Source organism: Salmo salar, chromosome ssa05 (assembly GCF_905237065.1).
Source record: "Salmo salar chromosome ssa05, Ssal_v3.1, whole genome shotgun sequence".
Taxonomy (NCBI): domain Eukaryota; kingdom Metazoa; phylum Chordata; class Actinopteri; order Salmoniformes; family Salmonidae; genus Salmo; species Salmo salar.
Window position 1 is genome coordinate 63,591,424 of NC_059446.1, and position 24,951 is coordinate 63,616,374.

General features: G+C 43.6%; 1 protein-coding gene across 5 annotated transcripts in view; it reads right to left on the reverse strand.

The window, feature by feature from the left end:
- The window catches only part of ddr1 (discoidin domain receptor tyrosine kinase 1), a 67,062-nt gene extending 42,311 nt beyond the window's left edge, over nucleotides 1–24,751 (reverse strand). For 3 of the 5 annotated variants that reach the window (XR_001328841.2, XM_014200987.2, XM_014200986.2), the window contains exon 1: nucleotides 20,486–20,708. Coding sequence is in view for 3 of the 5 variants with exons in the window: in XM_014200987.2 (XP_014056462.1) it covers nucleotides 20,486–20,487 (2 nt within the window). In the remaining 2 variants the exon portion in view is untranslated. Of the gene's footprint in view, nucleotides 1–20,485; nucleotides 20,710–24,365 lie in introns of those variants that run through there. The other 2 variants (XM_014200988.2, XM_014200989.2) reach the window with 2 other exon arrangements.
- Nucleotides 24,752–24,951: the final 200 nt, after the last annotated feature.

A 24,951-nucleotide genomic window follows, 5' to 3' on the forward strand; every position in this document is an offset into this window, starting at 1 on the left:
ACCACACGGCCACTGCTCTGATTCGGGGAGCCCATTTATCAATGGAAGTCATTTTGTAGATTTTCTGCGCTGCCAGATTCAAGGTGTTTGCAAAGCATCCTATTTTTAGGATGTGTAGCCGCTTGATGGCAACATCCATATTTCCAGCATTATCAACAGTTACAGCTACAATCTTGCTCGGCTCTGTCTCAAACTCTTCCAGAATGTCTGAGATCTCCTCTGACACTACTTCGTCAGTTTGCCATTTGTACACTGCCCTGGTGTGGAGGACCTTCTGTTGTACACTGCCCTGGTGTGGAGGACCTTCTGTTGTACACTGCCCTGGTGTGGAGGACCTTCTGTTGTACACTGCCCTGGTGTGGAGGACCATCTGTTGTACACTGCCCTGGTGTGGAGGACCTTCTGTTGTACACTGCCCTGGTGTGGAGGACCTTCTGTTGTACACTGCCCTGGTGTGGAGGACCTTCTGTTGTACATTGCCCTGGTGTGGAGGACCTTCTGTTGTACACTGCCCTGGTGTGGAGGACCTTCTGTTGTACACTGCCCTGGTGTGGAGGACCTTCTGTTGTACACTGCCCTGGTGTGGAGGACCTTCTGTTGTACACTGCCCTGGTGTGGAGGATCTTCTGTTGTACACTGCCCTGGTGTGGAGGACCTTCTGTTGTACACTGCCCTGGTGTGGAGGACCTTCTGTTGTACACTGCCCTGGTGTGGAGGATCTTCTGTTGTACACTGTCCTGGCTTGTGTAGTGAACTGTAACAGTGAGATAATGGCCCTGACAGAGGCTGGTCCACTCGTCTGATGTGATGGTCAGCTTTGGCACGTCCTTCAGCTCAGTGATCACATTGGCCTTTTCTACCCCATACCAGGTAGGAATTATTGTGTCACTGAGGTAACTCCTGGAGGGAGGGGTATATTTGGGGTTGAGTGCCTTGCTCATCTCCCTACAGTAAAAATTATATATAGTTTTCATGTGTTGAATTATCATTATTGAATTATTGTGTTGTTGTGTATTGTGGAGTGATGGGACTAACATACAACCCTTTGAAACTACTATATCCGAAACATGAATACAACTCAATATATATACTGACAGACTGTTACCTAAAGCCCTTTGACTCCACTGCTGCAAAGGGGTGTAGGCCTTTCACTATGACCTTGGTCATGGCTAGGTGGCACTCATTCACCCTCTCCTCAGTCATCCTCCCACTAGCTGCCAACGTGAAGGGGCTTTGGGCTGGTCTTTGGCTTGGACCAGCTGTATTAGAGGGAGGAGTGGGTTGGTTCATTGTAGCTGCAACTTTAACAAAAAAGTAGCAAAATCTTTAAATGGGCGATTTAATTTTTGAACGCAACCACAGCTAAACAATCAGCTGGCTAATGGTTCCTTTTGATCAGGAACCCATGTTCTCATAATCTAGTTAACTCTGTGTGTGTTGGCTCTAGGCTGCTAGCATACATACCTAACGTAGATCAGGCAACGAGAGATGAACTACAAGCTAGGCAGTCAAACTGTTTCTCTGCCTGTACATGATGCACTTTCCATAGATGTTTGGACAGATTGCTTGTAAGGGCGGAAACACGAGCAAAAGTCTTGTTGCACTTGTGGCAACGAGCATTGTCAGCATCAACTCTGGTGAAGTGTAACCACAATTTTGAATATTTAGTTCTCTCCGCCATCGTCACTAATTAAGAGCAGGGTCTTTCTTTGTGTGTGTGTGTGTGTGTGTGTGTGTGTGTGTGTGTGTGTGTGTGTGTGTGTGTGTGTGTGTGTGTGTGTGTGTGTGTGTGTGTGTGTTGTAGAGATGTGAGAGAGACAGGCTCCGCGCGACAGCTCTCTCTTCTGGATTGGGAATAGCGAAAATGCATCACAGACAAATGTCTTCATCTTATTGCAAATTGGAAACGGTTGGTGAGATAAAATGTGCAAGATAACGTTTATGTAGCAATAATAAATAGGAAATGTATTTTCTTAATTTCGCCAGTACCGAAAGCAGAACCGATAACATCTGAGTTTATCGATACTACGGTCTTTCATAATTTAGCCCTGGGGCCCGTTTAATACCGGGTTTCAGTACACATACCTACTTAGATATGTGTTATTGGTTGTTGAGTCAATTAGACCATGCCCATTTCAAGCTTATCTTTCTAAAAACGACAACGTTATTTCAGAATAGTTAGGCAAGTTAGCTGGCTAACTCATTTATCCTGCTTTGTAGAATACCCCTTTGTTTATTTATGCTGTAGTTGACAATACAGCAGAAACAGATCAGAGACCAGGCTAGGTCATGGTTGTTGTTAGCCTGGTAACACTGCTACTGGTTCTGAGGGGCTATTCTCTGAGAATCTTTGAAGACCTGGCCAGAAGAACAATCGTGGCAGCTAGAGTGCTGTGCTACTATCCAGCAGGCATTTTTGCAAATCCTGCAAGTTCTGATACCCTTTCCCTGAAGCTGTCGCCTTCCCTTGAAGTATTATTAAACTATCTGACTCAATGTATTTCTCCTCCATGTCATTGGTTACTGTTCTCAGAACACCATTGGTCACTGAAGCCGAGGGAAGATGGCTGCCCTCTTGGACAATAGCCCAACAGAAAGTTCTGACCCTCTCTCCGATCGATCGGGATATTGACATTTTTATTTTATTAATCTTTTTATTTCACCTTTATTTAACCAGGTAGGCCAGTTGAGAACAAGTTCTCATTTACAACTGCAACCTGGCCAAGATAAAGCAAAGCAGTGCGACACAAACAACAACACAGAGTTACACATGGAATAAACAAACATATAGTCAATAATACAATAGAAAAATCTAGATACAGTTTGTGCAAATGAGGTAAGATAAGGGAGGTAAGGCAATAAATAGGCCATAGTGGCAAAATATTTACAATTTAGCGATTAAACACTGGAGCGATAGATGTGCAGAAGATGAATGTGCAAGTAGAGATACTGAGGTGCAACGGAGCAAATAAATAAATAACAGTATGGGGATGAGGTAGTTGGATGGGCTGTTTACAGATGGGCTATGTACAGGTGCAGTGATCTGTGAGCTGCTCTGACAGTTGGTGCTTAAAGTTAGAGAGGGAGATATGACTCTCCAGCTTCAGTGATTTTTGTAATTCGTTCCAGTCATTGAGAGAACTGGAAGAAAAGGCGGCCAAAGCAGGAATTGGCTTTGGGGGTGACCAGTGAAATATACCTGCTCGAGCGCGTGCTATGGGTGGGTGCTATTATGGTGACCAGTGAGCTGAGATAAGGCGGGGCTTACCTAGCAAAGACTTATAGACGACCTGGAGCAAGTGGGTTTGGCGACGAATATGAAGCGAGGGCCAGCCAACGAGAACATACAGGTTGCAGTGGTGGGAAGTATACGGGGCTTTGGTGATAAAACGGATGGCACTGTGATTATTCAGCAAATTGGATGCAGTCGCCGAAGTCAAGGATCGGTAGGATGGTCAGTTTTATGAGGGTGTTTGGCAGCATGAGTGAAGGATGATTTGTTGCGAAATAGGAAGCCGATTCTAGATTTAATTTGGGATTGGAGATGCTTAATGTGAGTCTGGAAGGAGAGTTTACAATCTAACCAGACATCTAGGTATTTGTAGTTGTTCACATATTCTAAGTCAGAACCGTCCAGAGTAGTGATGCTGGACGGGCGGGCAGGTGCGGGCAGCGATCGGTTGAAGAGCATGCATTTAGTTTTACTTGCATTTAAGAGCAGTTGGAGGCCATGGAAGGAGAGTTGTATGGCATTGAAACTCGTCTGGAGGTTAGTTAACCTCTTGCGGATTAGTGGGACGCCATTTCAACACCTTCCGGTGAAATTGCTGAGCGCCAAATTCAAATTAAATTACTATAAATATTAAACTTTCATGAAATCACAAGTGCAATACATCAAAATAAAGATTAACTTGTTGTTAATCCAGCCGCCGTGTCATATTTGAAAAAGGCTTTATGGCGAAAGCAAACCATGCGATAATCTGAGGAGATCACCCAGCACACAAATACATAACAAATAATTTTCAACCAGGGAGTTGCGACACGAAAGTCAGACATAGCGATATAATATATGCCTTACCTTTGAAGATCTTCTTCTGTTGGCACTCCAAAAGGTCCCAGTTACATTACAAATGGTCCTTTTGTTCAATAAAGCATTTTATATCCATAAAAACTCAGTTTAGCTGGCGCGCTTCAGTCAATAATCCACTCGGTTTCCCTCCTTCAAAATGCATACAAAATGAATCCCAAACGTTACCAATAAACTTATCCAAACAAGTCAATCAACGTTTATAATCAAACCTTAGGTACCCTAATACGCAAATAAACAATAACATTTAAGACGGAGAATCGTTATTGTCTTTACCGGAGAAAAATACCAAAGAACGCGCTCTCATTCACACGCTTGGAAACACTACAGCCAAAATGGGAGCCATCTAGAAAAACTACAATTTCTGGCTCATTTTTCCAAAAACCAGCCTGAAACTCTTTCTAAAGACTGTTGACATCTAGTGGAAGCCCTAGGAACGGCAATCGGGCACGATTTCGACCCATTATAAAGGTGCCAGCCATTGAAATCAGTGGTAGGATGATTTTTTTTTTTTTGTGATGGTTTGTCCTCGGGGTTTCGCCTGCCATTTCAGTTCTGTTATACTCACAGACATTACTTTAACAGTTTTAGAAACGTGAAAGTGTTTTCTATCCACAACTACCAATTATATGCATATCCTAGCTTCTGGGCCTGAGTAGCAGGCAGTTTACTTTGGGCATGCTTTTCATCCGGACGTCAAAATACCGCCCCCTATCCCAAAGAGGTTAACACAGTGTCCAAAGAAGGGCCAGAAGTATACAGAATGGTGTCGTCTGCTTAGAGGTGGATCAGAGAATCACCAGCAGCAAGAGCGACATCATTTATGTATACAGAGAAAAGAGTTGGCCTGAGAACTGAACCCTGTGGCACCCCCATAGAGACTGCCAGAAATCCGCACAACAGGCCCTCCGATTTGACACACTGAACTCTGTCTGAGAAGTAGTTGGTGAACCAGGCGAGGCAGTCATTTGAGAAACCAAGGCTGTTGAGTCCGCCGATAAGAATGTGGTGATTGACAGAATCGAAAGCCTTGGCCAGGTCGATGAATACAGCTGCACAGTATTGTCTCTTATCGATGGTCTCAGAGAAGTGTTTCTGAGAGAAGTGTGGTGTGGTGCGTTGTCCTTCAGTGGCACATATGGATCCTCTCACTGGATTCCATGAACAACTAACACACAGATGGAATGAAGCCATTTGTCTGGAAACAATGGCTGTGGTGGATATCCTCTGTGATGAGGCTGTATGTAACAGTGTATTGGTTGGTCAGTCAGTCAGCGGTCCAGTCATCCAGTGATTCACTAGTATGTGTCAGCTGACACTTCATCAATACCAGGAAGTACCAGTCAGCAGGAAGTAAGGAAGTACAGCCAGTCAGAAGTTTGGAATCTGAACTGATTTTGACAGGATGGAGCAGGAAGAGGAAAAGTGAGTCATTTAAAAAGGACAAGTGATGAGAGAGGTGAAAGATAGATGGAGAGAGAAACTAAGAACATGCTTGAGTGTGAGGAAGGAAAGAGAGAGAGGGGGGATTATAAAAGTGGGCGGAAAGAAAATAGTAATAAAAGTAATTTTTAAAAGCGGGCGGCGATAGAGAAAGAGTGAGAGAGTGAAAGAAAGAGAACTAATTTCCAGGAATAGTTTGGCCTTGGGAAGTGTGGCCTGACTCATTACGATGGCTCTCTGCTTTCCAAAACACAGTTTCAACAACTCACACACACATACATATGTACACACACACACACACACACACACACACACACACACACACACACACACACACACACACACACACACACACACACACACACACACACAAACTTTCCCTTCACCTAACTGCCAGTGTCAACACCATAAACTTACGCCATGCACAATAACATAGCTCTGAACCAATCTAAACGACGAGGAACTGACAGACTGAAAATATTTATGCAATAAAGACCAATGAATCAACTCTTTAGGAAAGTGAGACAGGAGTAAAAAAGTATTGTAATAAACTCTGATTCATTATATGCAGCTTGGGCCAAGTAGGAGTCAATCATTAAGGGAGTAAAACTTCCAGTTACTCCAATACGTTCCTTCCCCCTTTCCCTAGCCCCCTCTCCTCTCCTCTCCCCTCTCTTGCCCCCTCCCCTCTCCTCTCCTCTCCCCTCTCTTGCCCCCTCCCCTCCCCTCTCCTCTCCTCTCTAGCCCCCTCTCCTCTCCTCTCCCCTCTCTTGCCCCCTCCCCTCCCCTCTCCTCTCCTCTCTAGCCCCCTCCCCTCCCCTCTCCTCTCCTCTCTAGCCCCCTCTCCTCCCCTCCCCTCTCCTCCATAGTTAGGATCAAGTCATCTTGGCCTTCCCCAGTCCTCCTTACTCTAACTCTCTCTCAGCTCCATAAGAGCTGTATTTCTAGGATTGCACATTCTTCAGCATGTCTACATCAGTGGAGGCTCCTCAGAAGAGGAAGGGGAGGACCATCCTCCTCAGTGAATTTCATAAAAATAGTGAAACATTAAAGTTCTCGTTTTTAGATAAAACTTTACTAAATATATTCATGTCACCAAATAATTGATTAAAACACACTGTTTTGCAATGAAGGTCTACAGTAGCCTCAGCAGGACTCTGTAGGGTGGCACCATGTGTAGCCGTAGGACAGCTAGCTTCTGTCCTCCTCTGGGTACATTGACTTCAATACAAAACCTAGGAGGCTCATGGTTCTCACCCCCTTCCATAGACTTACACAGTAATTATGACAACTTCCAGAGGAAGTCTGTGGCTGCTATGAAAGTGAACTGTGTTTATGTCTTATCAGGGGTGTATTCATTCTGACGATTCTGTTGAAAAACAATTCTTAAACGGAACGGGGATAAACATACCAGAATTTGTCTAATAGAAACTCTCATTTGCAACTGTTGGACTAATGATTACACCCCAGATCAGTTAGATGCAGGCAAGAGTGTTCACACCGGTATTGAATGTCTCACTCTGTCACCTTGACTACTCAAAATTCTCTTGACCTGTGCACCTATGTTTGTAAACTTTAATTCATAGGCTAGGTTGTAGCAACCTCATGTAGAAGCCTAAACCTATCGATATTACATTGAGCTGGGTGACTGGAACATGAATGACAGTCATCCAATATGCTGTGAAAAAGTTTTCTAATCCTCCTTCATCTTAAACGGCACCGACCGCCACTGGCCTATATAGTAGAGCAGACAGACGATGATTGAAGACCACAGGTTCAGGTTGTCCTGCTGGGGAAATGAAGCTTTGTCATCAACAGCAACAGAAGCCATATGAAGACATTAGTTGGACGTCAATACAAAATGTATGGATGTTAAATACTAATGCTTTTTTTCATCCCGAAGCAAAACTAAACTAATAATGAATAGATTCAAACTAGCACATTTAATGGAGTTTTGGGTTCAATTTCAAAGTCTGTAAGTAGTCCTAAAGCCAAACACTGACTCATGCTTCTGCTTCCTGTCATTGATCTGCATCAAGATGACAGAATCAAGAGGAAGAATATTCATTTTCTGTTGGGGCATAATACAGTGGGGGAAAAAAGTATTTGATCCCCTGCTGATTTTGTACGTTTGCCCACTGACAAAGAAAGGATCAGTCTATAATTGTAATGGTAGGTTTATTTGAACAGTGAGAAAGAATAACAACAAAAATATCCAGAAAAACGCATGTCAAAAATGTTATAAATTGATTTGCATTTTAAATGAGGGAAATAAGTATTTGACCCCCTCTCAATCAGAAAGACTTCTGGCTCCCATGTGTCTTTTATACAGGTAACGAGCTGAGATTAGGAGCACACTCTTAAAGGGAGTGCTCCTAATCTCAGCTTGTTACCTGTATAAAAAGGCACCTGACCACAGAAGCAATCAATCAATCAGATTCCAAACTCTCCACCATGGCCAAGACCAAAGAGCTCTCCAAGGATGTCAGGGACAAGAAGATGGTCTACATCGTCTACACAAGGCTGGAATGGGCTACAAGACCATTGCCAAGCAGCTTGGTGAGAAGGTGACAACATTTGGTGAGATTATTCGCAAATGGAAGAAACACAAAAGAACTGTCAATATCCCTCGGCCTGGGGCTCCATGGAAGATCTCACCTTGTGGAGTTGCAATGATCATGAGAACGGTGAGGAATCAGCCCAGACCTACATGGGAGGATCTTGTCAATGATCTCAAGGCAGCTGGGACCATAGTCACCAAGAAAACAATTGGTAACACACTACGCCGTGAAGGACTGAAATCCTGCAGCGCCCGCAAGGTCCGCCTGCTCAAGAATACATATACAGGCCCGTCTGAAGTCTGCCAATGAACATCTGAATGACTCAGAGGACAACTGGTGAAAGTGTTGTGGTCAGATGAGACCAAAATGGAGCTCTTTGACATCAACTCAACTCACCGTGCTTGGAGGAGGAGGAATGCTGCCTCTGACCCCAAGAACACCATCTCCACCGTCAAACATGGAGGTGGAAACATTATGCTTTGGGGGTGTTTTTCTGCTAAGGGGACAGGACAACTTCACCGCATCAAAAGGACGATGGACGGGGCCATGTACCGTCAAATCTTGGGTGAGAACCTCCTTCCCTCAGCCAGGGCATTGAAAATAGGTCGTGGATGGGTATTCCAGCATGACAATGACCCAAAACACACAGCCAAGGCAACAAAGGAGTGGCTCAAGAAGAAGCACATTAAGGTCCTGGAGTGGCCTAGCCAGTCTCCAGACCTTAATCCCATAGAAAATCTGTGGAGGGAGCTGAAGGTTCGAGTTGCCAAACGTCAGCCTCGAAACCTTAATGACTTGGAGAAGATCTGCAAAGAGGAGTGGGACAAAATCCCTCCTGAGATGTGTGCAAACCTGGTGGCCAACTACAAGAAACGTCTGACCACTGTGATTGCCAACAAGGGTTTTGCCACCAAGTACTAAGTCATGTTTAGCAGAGGGGTCAAATACTTATTTCCCTCATTAAAATGCAAATCAATTTATAAATTTTTTTGACATGTGTATTTCTGGATTTTTTTGTTGTTATTCTGTCTCTCACTGTTCAAATAAACCTACTATTAAAATTATAGACTGATCATTTATTTGTAAGTGGCAAACGTACAAAATCAGCAGGGGATCAAATACTTTTTTCCTCCACTGTAGCCTAGACCTAAGGCCTATACGCCTACACCCACACTGCAGATTGGAGAAACGCAACCTGTACAATTCTGAACAATTAACTAAAACACCTCTGTTGTTGCCTAAGTATGGATCCAAACCCGTATGGAACCAAGATCACCTGGGAGAATCAAGACAACGTTAGCACAATGAGCTAAAGCCTAGGCATTAGATCTAGAACATTGAGCTAAATCATTTACATTTACGTCATTTAGCAGACGCTCTTATCCAGAGCGACTTACAAGTTCGTGCATTCACCTTATGATATCCAGTGGAACAACCACTTTACAATAGTACATCTATATCTTATTGTTTTGTTTTTTTTTGGGGGGGGGGGTTAGAAGGATTACTTTATCCTATCCCAGGTATTCCTTAAAGAGGTGGGGTTTCAGGTGTCTCCGGAAGGTGGTGATTGACTCCGCTGTCCTGGCGTCGTGAGGGAGCTTGTTCCACCATTGGGGTACCAGAGCAGCGAACAGTTTTGACTGGGCTGAGCGGGAACTGTGCTTCCGCAGAGGTAGGGGGGCCAGCAGGCCAGAGGTGGATGAACGCAGTGCCCTTGTTTGGGTGTAGGGACTGATCAGAGCCTGAAGGTACGGAGGTGCCGTTCCCATCACAGCTCCGTAGGCAAGCACCATGGTCTAGACATTAGCTAGTATATAACTACTGCTATGCACACCCTTTCTATTCACATACTGTCCATACACACCATTCACATACATACAGTGCATTCGGTAAGTATTCAGACCCCTTGACTTTTTCCATATTTTGTTACGTTACAGCCTTATTCTAAAATGGATTAAACAGTTTTTTCCCCCCTCATCGAGCTACACACAATACCCCACAATGACAAAGCAAAAAACGTTTTAGAAATGTTTTTTAAAACTGAAATATCACATTTACGTAAGTATTTCAGACCAGTTACTCAGTACTTTGTTGAAGCACCTTTGGCAGCGATTACAGCCTAGAGTCTTCTTGGGAATGGCACTACAAGCTTGGCACACCTGTATTTGGGGAGTTTCTCCTATTATTCTTTGCAGATAGGGTTGTTGACCTGTTGGAAGAGGAACTTTCACCTCAGTCTGAAGTCCTGAGTGCTCTGGAGCAGGTTTTCATCAAGGAGCTCTCTGTACTTAGCTCTGTTCATCTTTCCCTCGATCCTGACTTGTCTCCCAGTCCCTGCCTCTGAAAAACATCCCCACAGCATAATGCTGCCACCACTATGCTTCACCGTAGGGATGATGCCAGCTTTCCTCCAGACGTGATGCTTGGCATTCAGGCCAAAGAGTTCAATCTTGGTTTCATCAGACGAGTGTCTTGTTTCTCATGGTCAGAGTCTTTAGGTGCCTTTTGGCAAACGTCAAGTGGGCTGTCATGTGCCTTTTACTGAGGAGTGGCTTCCGTCTGGCCACTCAACCATAAAAGCCTGATTGGTGGAGTGCTGCAGAGATGGTTGTCCTTCTGGAAGGTTCTCCCATCTTCACAGAGGAGCTCTGGACCTCTGTCAGAGTGACCATCGGGTTGTTGGTCACCTCCCTGACCAAGGCCCTTCTCCCGCGATTGCTCAGTTTGGCCGGGCAGCCAGCTCTAGGAAGTCTCTTGGTGGTTCCAAACTTCTTCCATTTAAGAATGATGGATGCCACTGTGTTCTTTGGGACCTTCTATGCTGCAGACACTTTTGGTACCCTTCCCCAGATCTGCGACTTGACACAATCCTGTCTCGGAGCTATACGGACAATTTTTTCGACCTCTTGGCTTGGTTTTTGTTCTGACATGTACTGTCAACTGTGGGACCTTTATATAGACAGGTGTGTGAGCCTTTCCAAATCATGTCCAAGCAAGTGAATTTACCACAGGTGGACTCCAATCAAGTTGTAGAAACATCTCAAGGATAATCAATGGAAACAGGATTCACCTGAGCTAAATTTCAAGCAAAGGGTCTGAATACTTATGTTAATAAGGTATTTCTATTTTTATAAATTTTTTATAAATTAGGTAAAATAAAAAAACTGTTTTAGATTTGTCTTCATGGGGTGTTTCGTGTAGATTTATGTTTTTTTATTTAATACATTTTAGAATAAGGCTGTAACGTTAAAAAAAAAATGTGGAAAAAGTAAAGGGGTCTGAATAATTTCAGAATGCACTGTATATATACTGCTCAAAAAAATAAAGGGAACACTTAAACAACACATCCTAGATCTGAATGAAAGAAATAATCTTATTAAATACTTTTTTTCTTTACATAGTTGAATGTGCTGACAACAAAATCACACAAAAATAATCAATGGAAATCCAATTTATCAACCCATGGAGGTCTGGATTTGGAGTCACACTCAAAATTAAAGTGGAAAACCACACTACAGGCTGATCCAACTTTGATGTAATGTCCTTAAAACAAGTCAAAATGAGGCTCAGTAGTGTGTGTGGCCTCCACGTGCCTGTATGACCTCCCTACAACGCCTGGGCATGCTCCTGATGAGGTGGCGGATGGTCTCCTGAGGGATCTCCTCCCAGAACTGGACTAAAGCATCCGCCAACTCCTGGACAGTCTGTGGTGCAACGTGGCGTTGGTGGATGGAGCGAGACATGATGTCCCAGATGTGCTCAATTGGATTCAGGTCTGGGGAACGGGCGGGCCAGTCCATAGCATCAATGCCTTCCTCTTGCAGGAACTGCTGACACAGTCCAGCCACATGAGGTCTAGCATTGTCTTGCATTAGGAGGAACCCAGGGCCAACCGCACCAGCATATGGTCTCACAAGGGGTCTGAGTATCTCATCTCGGTACCTAATGGCAGTCAGGCTACCTCTGGCGAGCACATGGAGGGCTGTGCGGCCCCCCAAAGAAATGCCACCCCACACCATGACAGACCCACCGCCAAACCGGTCATGCTGGAGGATGTTGCAGGCAGCAGAACGTTCTCCACGGCGTCTCCAGACTCTGTCACGTCTGTCACATGTGCTGTGTGAACCTGCTTTCATCTGTGAAGAGCACAGGGCGCCAGTGGCGAATTTGCCAATCTTGGTGTTCGCTGGCAAATGCCAAACGTCCTGCACGGTGTTGGGCTGTAAGCACAACCCCCACCTGTGGACGTCGGGCCCTCATACCACCCTCATGGAGTCTGTTTCTGACCATTTGAGCAGACACATGCACATTTGTGGCGTGCTGGAGGTCATTTTGCAGGGCTCTGGCAGTGCTTCTCCTGCTCCTCCTTGCACAAAGGCGGAGGTAGCGGTCCTGCTGCTGGGTTGTTGCCCTCCTACGGCCTCCTCCACGTCTCCTGATGTACTGGCCTGTCTCCTGGTAGCGCCTCCATGCTCTGGACACTACGCTGACAGACACAGCAAACCTTCTTGCCACAGCTCGCATTGATGTGCCATCCTGGATGAGCTGCACTACCTGAGCCACTTGTGTGGGTTGTAGACTCCGTCTCGTGCTACCACTAGAGTGAAAGCACCGCCAGCATTCAAAAGTGACCAAAACATCAGCCAGGAAGCATAGGAACTGAGAAGTGGTCTGTGGTCCCCACCTGCAGAACCACTCCTTTATTGGGGGTGTCTTGCTAATTGCCTATCATTTCCACCTGTTGTCTATTCCATTTGCACAACAGCATGTGAAATTTATTGTCAATCAGTGTTGCTTCCTAAGTGGACAGTTTGATTTCACAGAAGTGTGATTGACTTGGAGTTACATTGTGTTGTTTTAGTGTTCCCTTTATTTTTTTGAGCAGTGTATTTATATTCCACACACAATGCAAAGCTGCCATTGGACTCTGGAGCAGTGGAAACGCGTTCTCTGGCATGATGAATCACGCTTCACCATCTGGCAGTCCGACGGACGAATCTGGGTTTGGCGGATGCCAGGAGAACGCTACCTGCCCCAATGCATAGTGCCAATTGTAAAGTTGGCCCCTTAGTTCCAGTGAAGGGAAATCTTAAACACTACAGCATACAAAGACATTCTAGACGATTCTGTTCTTCCAACTTTGTGGCAACAGTTTGGGGAAGGCCCTTTCCTGTTTCAGCATGACATTGCCCCTGTGCACAAAGCGAGGTCCATACAGAAATGGTTTGTCGAGATCGGTGTGGAAGAACTTGACTGGCCTGCACAGAGCCCTGACCTCAACTCCATCGAACACCTTTGGGATGAATTGGAACACCGACTCTGAGCCAGGGCTAATCGCCCAACATCAGTGCCCTACCTCACTAATGCTCTTGTGGCTGAATGGAAGCAAGTCCCCGCAGCAATGTTCCAACATCTAGTGGAAAACCTTCCCAGAAGAGTGGAGGCTGTTATAGCAGCACTGGGGGGGACCAACTCCATATTAATGTCCATGATCTTGGAATGAGATGTTCAACGAGCAGGTGTCCACATACTTTTGGTCACGTAGTGTAGCTCATTCTAATATTTCTACTACTGTACATGACATTTTAGTTACACTGTTTATACACACCGCATATGTATTTATATACTGGATTCTTAACATGCTATTTTACTTCTTTGACATTTTACTGCATTGGTAGGAGCTAGTAACATAAGTATTTCGCTGCACCAGCTTTAACATCTGCTAAACTGTGTACGTGACCAACTTAAACTGCTGAGCTAAAGCCTAGGTATCAGATCTAGACCACGTTAGCACACTGAGCTAAAGCCTAGGTATCAGATCTAGACCACGTTAGCACACTGAGCTAAAGCCTAGGCATTAGATCTAGACCACGTTAGCACACTGAGCTAAAGCCTAGGCATCAGATCTAGACCACGTTAGCACACTGAGCTAAAGCCTAGGTATCAGATCTAGACCACGTTAGCACACTGAGCTAAAGCCTAGGCATTAGATCTAGACCACGTTAGCACACTGAGCTAAAGCCTAGGCATTAGATCTAGACTACATTAGCACACTGAGCTAAAGCCTAGGCATTAGATCTAGACCACGTTAGCACACTGAGCTAAAGCCTAGGCATTAGATCTAGACCACGTTAGCACACTGAACTAAAGACTAGGCATTAGATCTAGACCACGTTAGCACACTGAGCTAAAGACTAGGCATTAGATCTAGACCACGTTAGCACACTGAGCTAAAGACTAGGCATTAGATCTAGACCACGTTAGCACACTGAGCTAAAGACTAGGCATTAGATCTAGACCACGTTAGCACACTGAGCTAAACCCTAGGCATTAGATCTAGAACACGTTAGCACACTGAGCTAAAGCCTAGGCATTAGATCTAGACCACGTTAGCACACTGAGCTAAACCCTAGGCATTAGATCTAGAAGTTGACAAAGCTTTCAAGTCACTGGCAAGGTTACGCATCACATATATATTTACAAAAATGTATGTATGTATGTATGTATGTATGTGTGTATTTACAAAAATGTATACACTCCCTATATATATATATATATATATATATATATATATATATATATATATATATATATATATATATATATATATATATATATATATATATATTAGGGGAATGGAAATGATGCAGACAATACATTGATATAAGCCACAATCTACATGTTGAGAAAAAAAAGGCCCTGTTCAAAAGTAAAGCACTGTGTAGGGAATAGGGTGCCATTTTGGACTCAGAGTGGGACTCCAATAGGTTCCCACGGGACAAGAATTTTGTTTCACTCTCACTGTCTGCTACTCCAACGGTTTTGTTTTGGTTCTCAGACAGGGCTAAGATCTCTGTACTTGTCAGTGCCCGTCCAGGGAACTGCTCTGGGCCTCAAACGGATGATTACACCTGGCCTACAGACGCTACACTCCCTCTCTCCATAATCCCTATCCTGGATATATACACTGAGTACAAAACATTAGGAACACCAGCTCTTTCCATGACTAACCAGCTGAATCCAGGCAAAAACTATGATCCTTTATTGATTTAATTTGTTAAATCCATTTCAATCAGTGTAGATGAAGGGGAGGAAACAGGTTCAAGGATTTTTAAGCCTTGAGACAATTGAGACATGGATTCTGTATGTGTGCCATTCAGAGGGTGAACAGGCAAGACAAAATATTTAAGTGCTTTTGAACAGGGAATGATAGTAGGTGCCAGGTTCACCGGTTTAAGTGTGTCAAAATCTGCACTGCTGCTGGATTTTTCATGGTCAACAGTTTCCTGTGTGTATCAAGAAGGGTTCATCACCCAAAGGACATCCAGCCAACTTGATACAACTGCATTGTGGTAAACATGGGCCAACAAATTGAGGCAAAAGGGTGTGCAACTCAATATTAGGAAGGTGTTCTTTATATGTACACTGAACAACAAAAACATTACACAACACATAAAGTGGTTTATCCCATGTTTCAAGAGCTGAAAAAAAGATCCCAGAAATGTTCCGTACGCACAAAAAGCTTATTTCTCTAAAATTTTGTGGCCAAATTTGTTTACATCCCTGTTAGTGAGCATTTGTCCTTTGCCAAGATAATCCATCCACCTAACAGGTGTGACATATCAAGAAGCTGATTAAACAGCATGATCATTACACAGGTGCACATTGTGCTGGGGACAATAAAAGACCACTCTAAAATGTGCAGTTTTATCACACAACACAATGCCACGATGTCTCAAGTTTTGAGGGAGCGTGCAATTGGCATGCTGACTGCAGCAATGTCCACCAGAGCTGTTACCAGAGAATTGAATGTTAATTTCTCTACCATAAGCCTCCTCCAAAATCGTTTTAGAGACTTTGTCAATGCGTTCAACTGGCCTCACAACCGCAGACCACGTGTATGGCATCATGTGGGCGAGCGGTTTGCTGATGTCAACGTTGTGAACAGAGTGCCCCATTTTGGTGGTTGGGTTATGGTATGGGCAGGCATAAGCTATGAATGAACATTGCATTTTATCGATGGCAATTTGAATGCACAGAAATACAGTGACGAGATCCTGAGGCCCAATGTGAGGCCCATTTATTTTAAGGTATCTATGACCAACTCATGTGAAATCCATAGATTAGGGCTGAATTAATTAATTTCAATTGACTGATGTTCTCATATGAATGGTAACTCAGTAAAATCTTTGAAATGGTTGCATCTTGCATTTATATTGGTTCAGTATATGTTTTATTGTCACATACACCAGGTAGGTGCAGTGAAATATGTTGCTTTACAGGGTCAGCCACAGTAGTATGGCGCCCCTGGAGAAAATTAGGGTTAAGTGCCTTGCTCAATGGCACGTCAGCAGATTTTTCACCTGATCAGCTCGGGTATTCGAACCAGCAACCTTTCGGTTACTGACCCAATGCTCTAACCGCTAGGCTACCTGCCGCCCTAGATGGGAGAGAAGTGCAGTCACGAAAACCCAGGGAGGTGTACTGCCACTGAATCTGAATTAAGAACCCTCAAATCTCTTTAAGTCTCAAGCTATAAACATAGTCTTGGTGAGAACATTTTAGCACTGAAAAAAGAATGTTGTTTTAACTGAATTGAGCCCTAGGTATAGGAATAACAGTACCTATCTAACTTATGATGTCCTGTTTTCCATATGAGACCTATACTATAACAAGTATGTAATATATCGGTAGTAGCATTGGCATCCTAATAACATACTGGCGATAGAGTGAATATCAATCTGTGATGCTAGACTGCCTCTAACTATACTGGACCTCTGAGGGTTTGTTACAGTTCTAGTGACACAAGGCCTCAGACCAATTCCCTGAATTCAATTTACACTGTCTCACTACCACCTGTCTGCGGAGAGGGGAAAGAAAGGGGGGGGGGTGAAGGGGAGGAGAGAAAGAGGGGAAGAGGGGGAGGAGAGAACGGCTCCGTGCTACTCTCACAATGGGGAGAGAGAAAACGGACTGCCGCCTAGTCCACCATGGTGGAGAGAGAGAGTAGGAGAGAAAAGGGGGAGAGAAGAAGAAACGAGAAATGGGTAGAGGAGGAGAAAGTGGTAGAGGGAAGTAGAGGAGCAGAGAGAGAGGGGGGGCTTCCATATTTAGAAGCCTGACTCAGAAATATAGAGTAAGCATTAGACAGCGTTAGACAAAGACGGGACCTTGGCAGCAGGAGGGTGAGAATGATTCACCCAGTGACTTAGCATTGAAATGGAAAGGAGGACAGGAGGGAAAAGGAGGGAGGGAGGAATAGTTTGGAGACAGAGAGAAAAGGGAGAGAGCAGGTCAAACCGGAATGTGTTGTGCGAGGCTCAGCATTTAGAACTGCAGTGAGAAAAACAGACTCTCTACTTCACTAACCAACTTCTTCATCAAAACAAATAAATGGTCACGCAGGGGAAGACTGAAGACATCCACAGAGCTGTTTAATGTCAGTCTGGACCATTCACACACACACACACACACACACACACACACACACACACACACACACACACACACACACACACACACACACACACACACACACACAGAGCTGTTTAATGTCAGTCTGGACCATTCAAACACACACAACAAACAAAATCTCAGCTCTGGAGCCGCTCCTGATGACCTGATTAACGTGGAGTCTGGTTCTAGATGTAACTCACGCTGACACACACACGAACACACCCATTATCATTTTTACGCCCCTCAGGCATCGGTTGATCCCTCTACCAGCTAATTTCTCTCTGCTCCTAAAAAGAGCTCACTGACACTTCACAGGGCAGTATCCTGGTCCTAATGCCTGGAAGGGGAAGGCTGAGGTCATAGTCAGAACCTCAACAGGGATGGTGTTACTCTGAACACTGAGGTGATAAAGAGACATAGGCTCAGTCCCAAATGGCACACTATTCCCTATATATAGTGCACTACATTTGACCAGGGCCTAGGAGAGCTCTGGTCAAAAGTAGTGCACTATATATAGGGAATAGGGTGCCATTTGGGACACATAATGAGGAAATAAGCAATTCTTTGTGGCATCGTGACGGTTTTTCCTTAACATTTTCTAGAGTTGTCTGGAAGCCCTGAGTAATGATTGTGGGGGTGGGATACTGTACCACACAAGTCAACACACACACACACACAGAGACAGAGACAGAGATGAAAGAAAAAGAGCTCATTATTTTGGACTTAAGTCGACTGAAGTTTGTTAGTTTCCATACTTATCGTAGGCAAATATGATAGCTGTCATATAGAATGTGGAGAGACACTTGTTAGAGTAAAATCATTACAATATAATAATGTGAAATGCCTTTTAGGTTGTTTGGGGGCACTTCACTATTCAAATACTCCCTGACTGTATCACTGAAATGAACAACCCTGAAGACGATTCCTCATTATACTGCATGCAGACAGAGGAATTCCAGTCAGCTCTTATGCTGGCATGATATGCAGAGGGTATGTGAGATCCCCAGATAAGATACACTGACAGATTCACTCATTCAAACAGTCCAGCCACAGTCAATAGATACAACTGTTTACCCAGCCCCATACCAACACTATCTATCAGGGTTGGGAGGATGGTAACCACACAGATGAGTGGAGGCAGAGATGGGGGGGGGGGGGTGATGATAATGATAAAGAGATGGGAGGATGAGGGAAAGGAATAGAGGGATAAATGATCTAGTGCTGCTTCAGCCAGAGGGGGACAGATAGAGAGAGAGAGAGAGAGAGTGGTGGAAGATGTTCAGAGAGATTTGGAGAGAGACAGATTGCCAGAATGATCAATTACTGCATCAAAGGTATGTTGGATGGGGCAGAGGGAGAGACGGATGGAGAGGGGGAGATCAAATGGGTCTCAGAAATGGTTTCCTTTTAGATTTGAAACAAACCGACACACAGAACCCAAAACGACCTCACATCCCGCTTTTAAGTGTCACCACCCATTATGCAATTTAGAGTTTCTCTCTCTTTTCTTCATCTCTCTCTTCCTCTCTCTTTGACAGCCATTCAAATGCTCGCAAGAGAAAAGTATGAGAAAGAATTTGGATTGAAAAGTCTAGCTAGCTGTCTAGACCAAAGGGAAATTGGTTTAGGACAAGAGATAAACAATTTAGCCAATGGTTTCTTTTTGGAGGTGGTTCCGTAAAAGGCTACTTTGTCTGAGCGTGTGGATGGAACCTGCTCATCCTTGGTGATTTAAATATTCCTGAACGTGAGGTCTGTCAGCCTGTTGGGAGCCAATTAGTCCAAAACAAACCCCAGTGATATGGACAACTAGATAACTGCTTCCATACAAGCCATACACTCCATAAAAGGATGCTATTACTATGTTTTAATCTCAGATTACAGATTATAGATTATAAAACAAAATCCTGTACACTGTGTATGCTTGCAAAGTTTCAGATCTTTATTATTTCAATAGCCAATGTTTAGTTCAACAGACCTCAATGATAGATGGAAGCATTGGCTATTGAAATACAATAGATTACAATAAAGAGGTGAGGTTTTGCAAGCAGGCAGTGTGTGGTTCATTTGTTATTTTGATTCACGTTTTATGAACTGGTCAAATATATAACATATTTTACATGCGAGCACATCTCTTTTGAAGATTGAAGTCATTTAACTGTGCAGTCCCTCTCCTAACACTACATCTAATAACTGTATCTCATAAACACTATGACCTGAAAAAGAGGACAAATGTGTCATCAGCAGCGAGGTCAATGATGAACCTGTGTGACTGTATACTGACGGAGACTAACCCTGAGTGCTTCACAATCACCTAAACCCAGTTACATTATTAACCTTTAACATACTGCTGTATGACTGGATACCACTTATATCCCATAATCCATTTTGTCACGTTTATTACATTTTACTGATAATGTGTAGTTTCATGGTATGTGGTATCCATGCCTTTGTGTAATTACATGCATCTACAGTGTATTCAGAAAGTATTCACACCCCTTGACTTTTTCCACATTTTGTTACAAGGTGTGATTAAAATTGATACATTTGTTGTCAATGATTTAAATAAATAATGTCAAAGTGAAAAAAGAATCTAACTGTAAAAAAAAATACAATTAAAATAAAACACTAATATATCTTGATTATATAAGTATTCAACCCCCTGACTCAATACATGTTAGAATCACCTTAGTCGGCGATTACAGCTGTGAGTCTTTATGGGTAAATCTCTAAGAGCCTTGCACACCTGGATTGTACAATATTTGCTCATTATTATTTTTAAAATGCTTCCAACAGATACCTCTTACTGGTAGACTGAACAGACAACTTGCATAGAGCACTTACAAAGAAAATCATTCTGACTCTGTAAATTCATCTTTCCTGTACAAAACTCAAAAGAATGCACAAGAATCCAATTTGTATGCAGCGGTATACTCACATTGTTGAAGTTTGATCTAAATACTGTAGGCTATAATATGTCAATTTCTTCTCGTCTCTTCTCTACAGCTGATAGAACCAGACTATGAAATGACAACCATCCTCTTCGGACGACATGGAGGAATTAGCATCCAAATGCCCATTAGACAGGGATAGAACAGATCCCTTAGGGTCTATGTATCAACACAACGCTCCTCCTCTATGTCCTCACTCTTCACTGGTACTACTAGCACAGCAGAGGGAGTAGGGGAGAGTGAGCCTGTAGGGGACAGGGAGGAGGCATAGAGAGAGAAAATAAAGGGAGAGAGAGAGAGAGAAAATAGGGGAGAAAGAAAGAGAAAAAGAGAGTGCGAGAGAGAAAGCCATCCCCTACAGAGAGATGAACCTGGAGAAGAGTCCCCTAAGCAAGCTGGTCCTGTGGCTCTGTTCACAAACACAAACAGTCTATTAATGTTCTGTATTATGTCATGTTTCATGTTTTGTGTGGACCCCAGGAAGAGTAGCTGCTGCTTTGCAACAGCTAATGGGGATACTAATAAAATACACACAAATACCAAATACTCCACAGAGCCCCAGGACAGCAACACAATAAGACAACTAAATCATGAGAAAACAAAAAGATAATTACTTGACACATTGGAAAGAATTAACAAAAAAAACTGAGCAAACTAGAAAGCTATTTGGCCCAAAACAGTGTACACAGTGGCAGAATACCTGACCACTGTGACTGAACCAAAATTAAGGAAAGCCTTTGACTATGTACAGACTAACCATCGTGCATACATTTATTTTGTCCCCCCACACCAAACGCGATCACGACACGCAGGTTAAAATATCAAAACAAACTCTGAACCAATTACATTAATTTGGGGACAGGTCGAAAAGCATTAAACATGTATAGCAATTTAGCTAGCTAGCTTGCACATGCTAGCTAATTTGTCCTATTTAGCTAGCTTGCTGTTGCTAGCTAATTTGTCCTGGGATATAAACATTGAGTTGTTATTTTACCTGAAATGCACAAGGTCCTCTACTCCGACAATTAATCCACACATAAAACGACCAACTGAATTGTTTCTAGTCATCTCTCCTCCTTCCAGGCTTTTTTATTTTTGAGCTTATATGGTGATTGGCATCTAAACTTTCATAGTATTACCACGACGACCGGCAAAACAGTTTGTCTTTCAATCCCCCACGTGGGTATAACCAATGAGGAGATGCCACGTGGATACCTGCTTCTATAAACCAATGAGGACATGGGAGAGGCAGGACTTGCAGCGCGATCTGCGTCAGAAATAGGAATGACTTCTATTTTAGCCCTTGGCATCGCAGACGCTCGTTGGCGCACGCGAGCAGTGTGGGTGCAATAATTGAATAACATGGATTTCTACATTTATTTTGCAACGCTCACGCACGCAACGTGAGCATAGCCTTGCTATTGAGAAAGGTTGCCATAGGCAGACCTGGCTCTCAAGAGAAGACAGGCTATGTGCATACTGCCAACAAAATGAGGTGGAAACTGAGCTGCACTTCCTAACCTCCTGCCCAATGTACAACCATATTAGAGACACATATTTCCCTCAGATTACACAGACCCACAAAGAATTCGAAAAAAACGAATCAAACTTTGATAAACTCCCATATCTATTGGGTGAAATACCACAGTGTGCCGTCACAGCAGCAAGATGTATGACCTGTTGCCATGAGTGAAGAACAAACACCATTGCAAATACAACCCATATTTATGTTTATTTATTTACTTTAACTATTTGCCCATCATTACAAGACTGTATATAGACATAATATGACATTTTAAATGATTTTATTATTTTGGAACTTGTGTGAGTAATATTTACTGTTTATCCATTTCACTTGTTTTGGCAATGTAAACATATGTTTCCCATGCCAATAAAGCCCCTTCAATTGAACTGAGAGAGAGAAAGATAGAGAATAGGGGGAGAAAAGTTTTTTTTTGTCTTTTTATCTATTAACAAAACTACAGGCAGCTAAACCAACCCCCCCCCAGCCAGCAATTCCCTCCCACCCCAAAAACACCATCCTCCCTACACAGCAACAGGACCAGCCCCCTGGCCAGGACAACTATCCACCCACAATAAAAGGCATATATACCCCCTAAAGGCATATCTACCCCCTAAAGGTAGCATTTTCAGCCCAGGGAAGAGAAACCAGACCCCTGCTCTCTCTGCACAATTATCCCCCTAACCTTATCGTTTACTCTGTGTCCCAAAAACACACACAAATACACACAGTTGGTTCTATGTGAAAGCATATTTTCTCTCACTGTAATTCATCTCATGTCTCTGTCAGAGGATAATCGATCCATTCATTCTCCATGATGGATTCATCAACACTGTGGGTGATGATGCTTGAGACATAATGGCCATGTTTCTCCTTCTTCCTTCTCTTTCTTCCGCATGTGTTCCTTCTAAAAACCCTTCAGTTTTTGGTGGTGTCCGATTGTGTTCCATAGGTTGAGACTGGATTCTCTAAAAACATGTTTATTTTCTCTGGCAGTACTTCAGGCTAGTTTGGGGGGTTTGTTCCAGTGACTGATTGCTTCCCAGAGGAGAACCCCCATTCGCTACACTGGTGTATCCCACAGGGACAAAATTCAAGCGGCTCTGCCTTGTTTGGGGTCACCTGCTTACCGCGCGAGGTCGCAAGGTCAATAACCGCGCCATGTTCCATCTCGGTGTGACAATGGCCACCTGGACGCTATGAGGTCATCATGGTAAACATTCAACGTTTTATTGACCCCATTCTTCTCACATCAAGGACCGTTGAGCCTTTGCCTTTTTACAGTTTTAGTACTCTGCATCCGTAGAATTGATTGTGTTTAACACCTACTGGGTTTGAGGAGCCCCATATCAATAGAATCGGCCCATTACCTCTATAGTTTACAGACTCTGGATAATTCAAAGCGAACCATGTCACTGAAAGGTTATTTAGTATGGAATGAGGCCGGGGGAATGACTTGAAACAACTCAAGCCCATTTGCAATTTAGGGGGGGGTCAATTGTGGGCAGTAAATCAGATAAGCGCCTAAGGGATCTAATGGAAAATGTAGCCTAAATAAGGATATGCATGAAAAAGCTAAATGTGCGCATAGACCTTGGCCTAATGCAGGCCAGCTAATTCATATAGGTGGCCTACTAAGAACAAAAAACGATTGAACAACTGATAATGCGTTTAGGTAATACACTGTTTATACACTGCTATTACAGTGGTCATCTATCAAATAATATAATAGAATGACGTGAAGAGCAGTTAAGACTATGTGGTCTAATAAGAAGCAGATGTTATGGGTTATCAGTTCTGTTGTCCCTTAGAGAGATACAATGTACTGTAACTACGCTATACATTAGGATACTTTTTATACTGCAGGGATACAATGTAGCCTAATTACAATAGCCTTAACTAGCTACTTTGTATATCATTAATGAAGACGTGAATGATGCAATGTAATAACTATGTTGTTAGTTCGTTGACTCGTGGAAGAGAGAATTTATCAAATCACCAGGCCAGGCAAACAAGCAATGTGGTTGCAACGTTACACCTCACTATGCGCTTCCAGAGTGCGGTGGCCGGAGTCCAAACCAGCCTTCCCCGCCGTACACCGAGACTGTTTGACGCCAATCGACACAGCGAGGCAGGCAGACAGACAGACTGACATAAACCCACAAACACCCATGCACAGACAAACGGACATAAATACCTCATGTAACCGTCTAAGATAGCCTACCCACAGCAGCTCCTTAACTGGCATGAGTAAAGCGATTTAGCATTTTGCGTTTATTGACAGTGCGTACTGATATGTAAACTCTTTGTCAATGCATAAACGTGATGTCGTTTTTACCACTTACCTAAAAGTCACGGAGAAATGTGACACCAATCGCAACTTCTAAATGTTTTGAATATCCAGTGCGCAATGTGTCGGACTGTGACTGTCCACCAAAATATTCCGCCACGGGAATAATCAAACGCTGCCTGCAGTTGTTGCGCGGCGCGTTCGACCTTTCTTAAACTCTGAAAACAACAAAGCACTCCAAAATAGGCAACACGTTACGTCTAAAAACTTAGATGAAAATGTCACGTTGTCTAGCTCACATTTGTCAAGATTAAAGTGAGAACGGGACGAGAAAACCGTTCATATCTCCGTTCCGTTTGTTCGTCGCTCTCTATTCGTCTACTTCACCGCGGAAACCTAGCTTCAGCTGCGCACACGAGAGCCCTGCTCAAACCTCAACTCACCCAGAGGCAAGCGAACGCCACCAGGTGCTCATTTACATAACTGCACTGGCTGTGTCCAATCACAACAGCCAGCCAGGTGCTTGTTGAATATTCTACCAGCAAACAGCCAATCAGTAGTCGCCCTGGGTGGGACCCATGGCCCTACAACAGCACTGTAAATATGAGTAAGCCCCTGGGTTTAAAGTGATTTGTATTTGT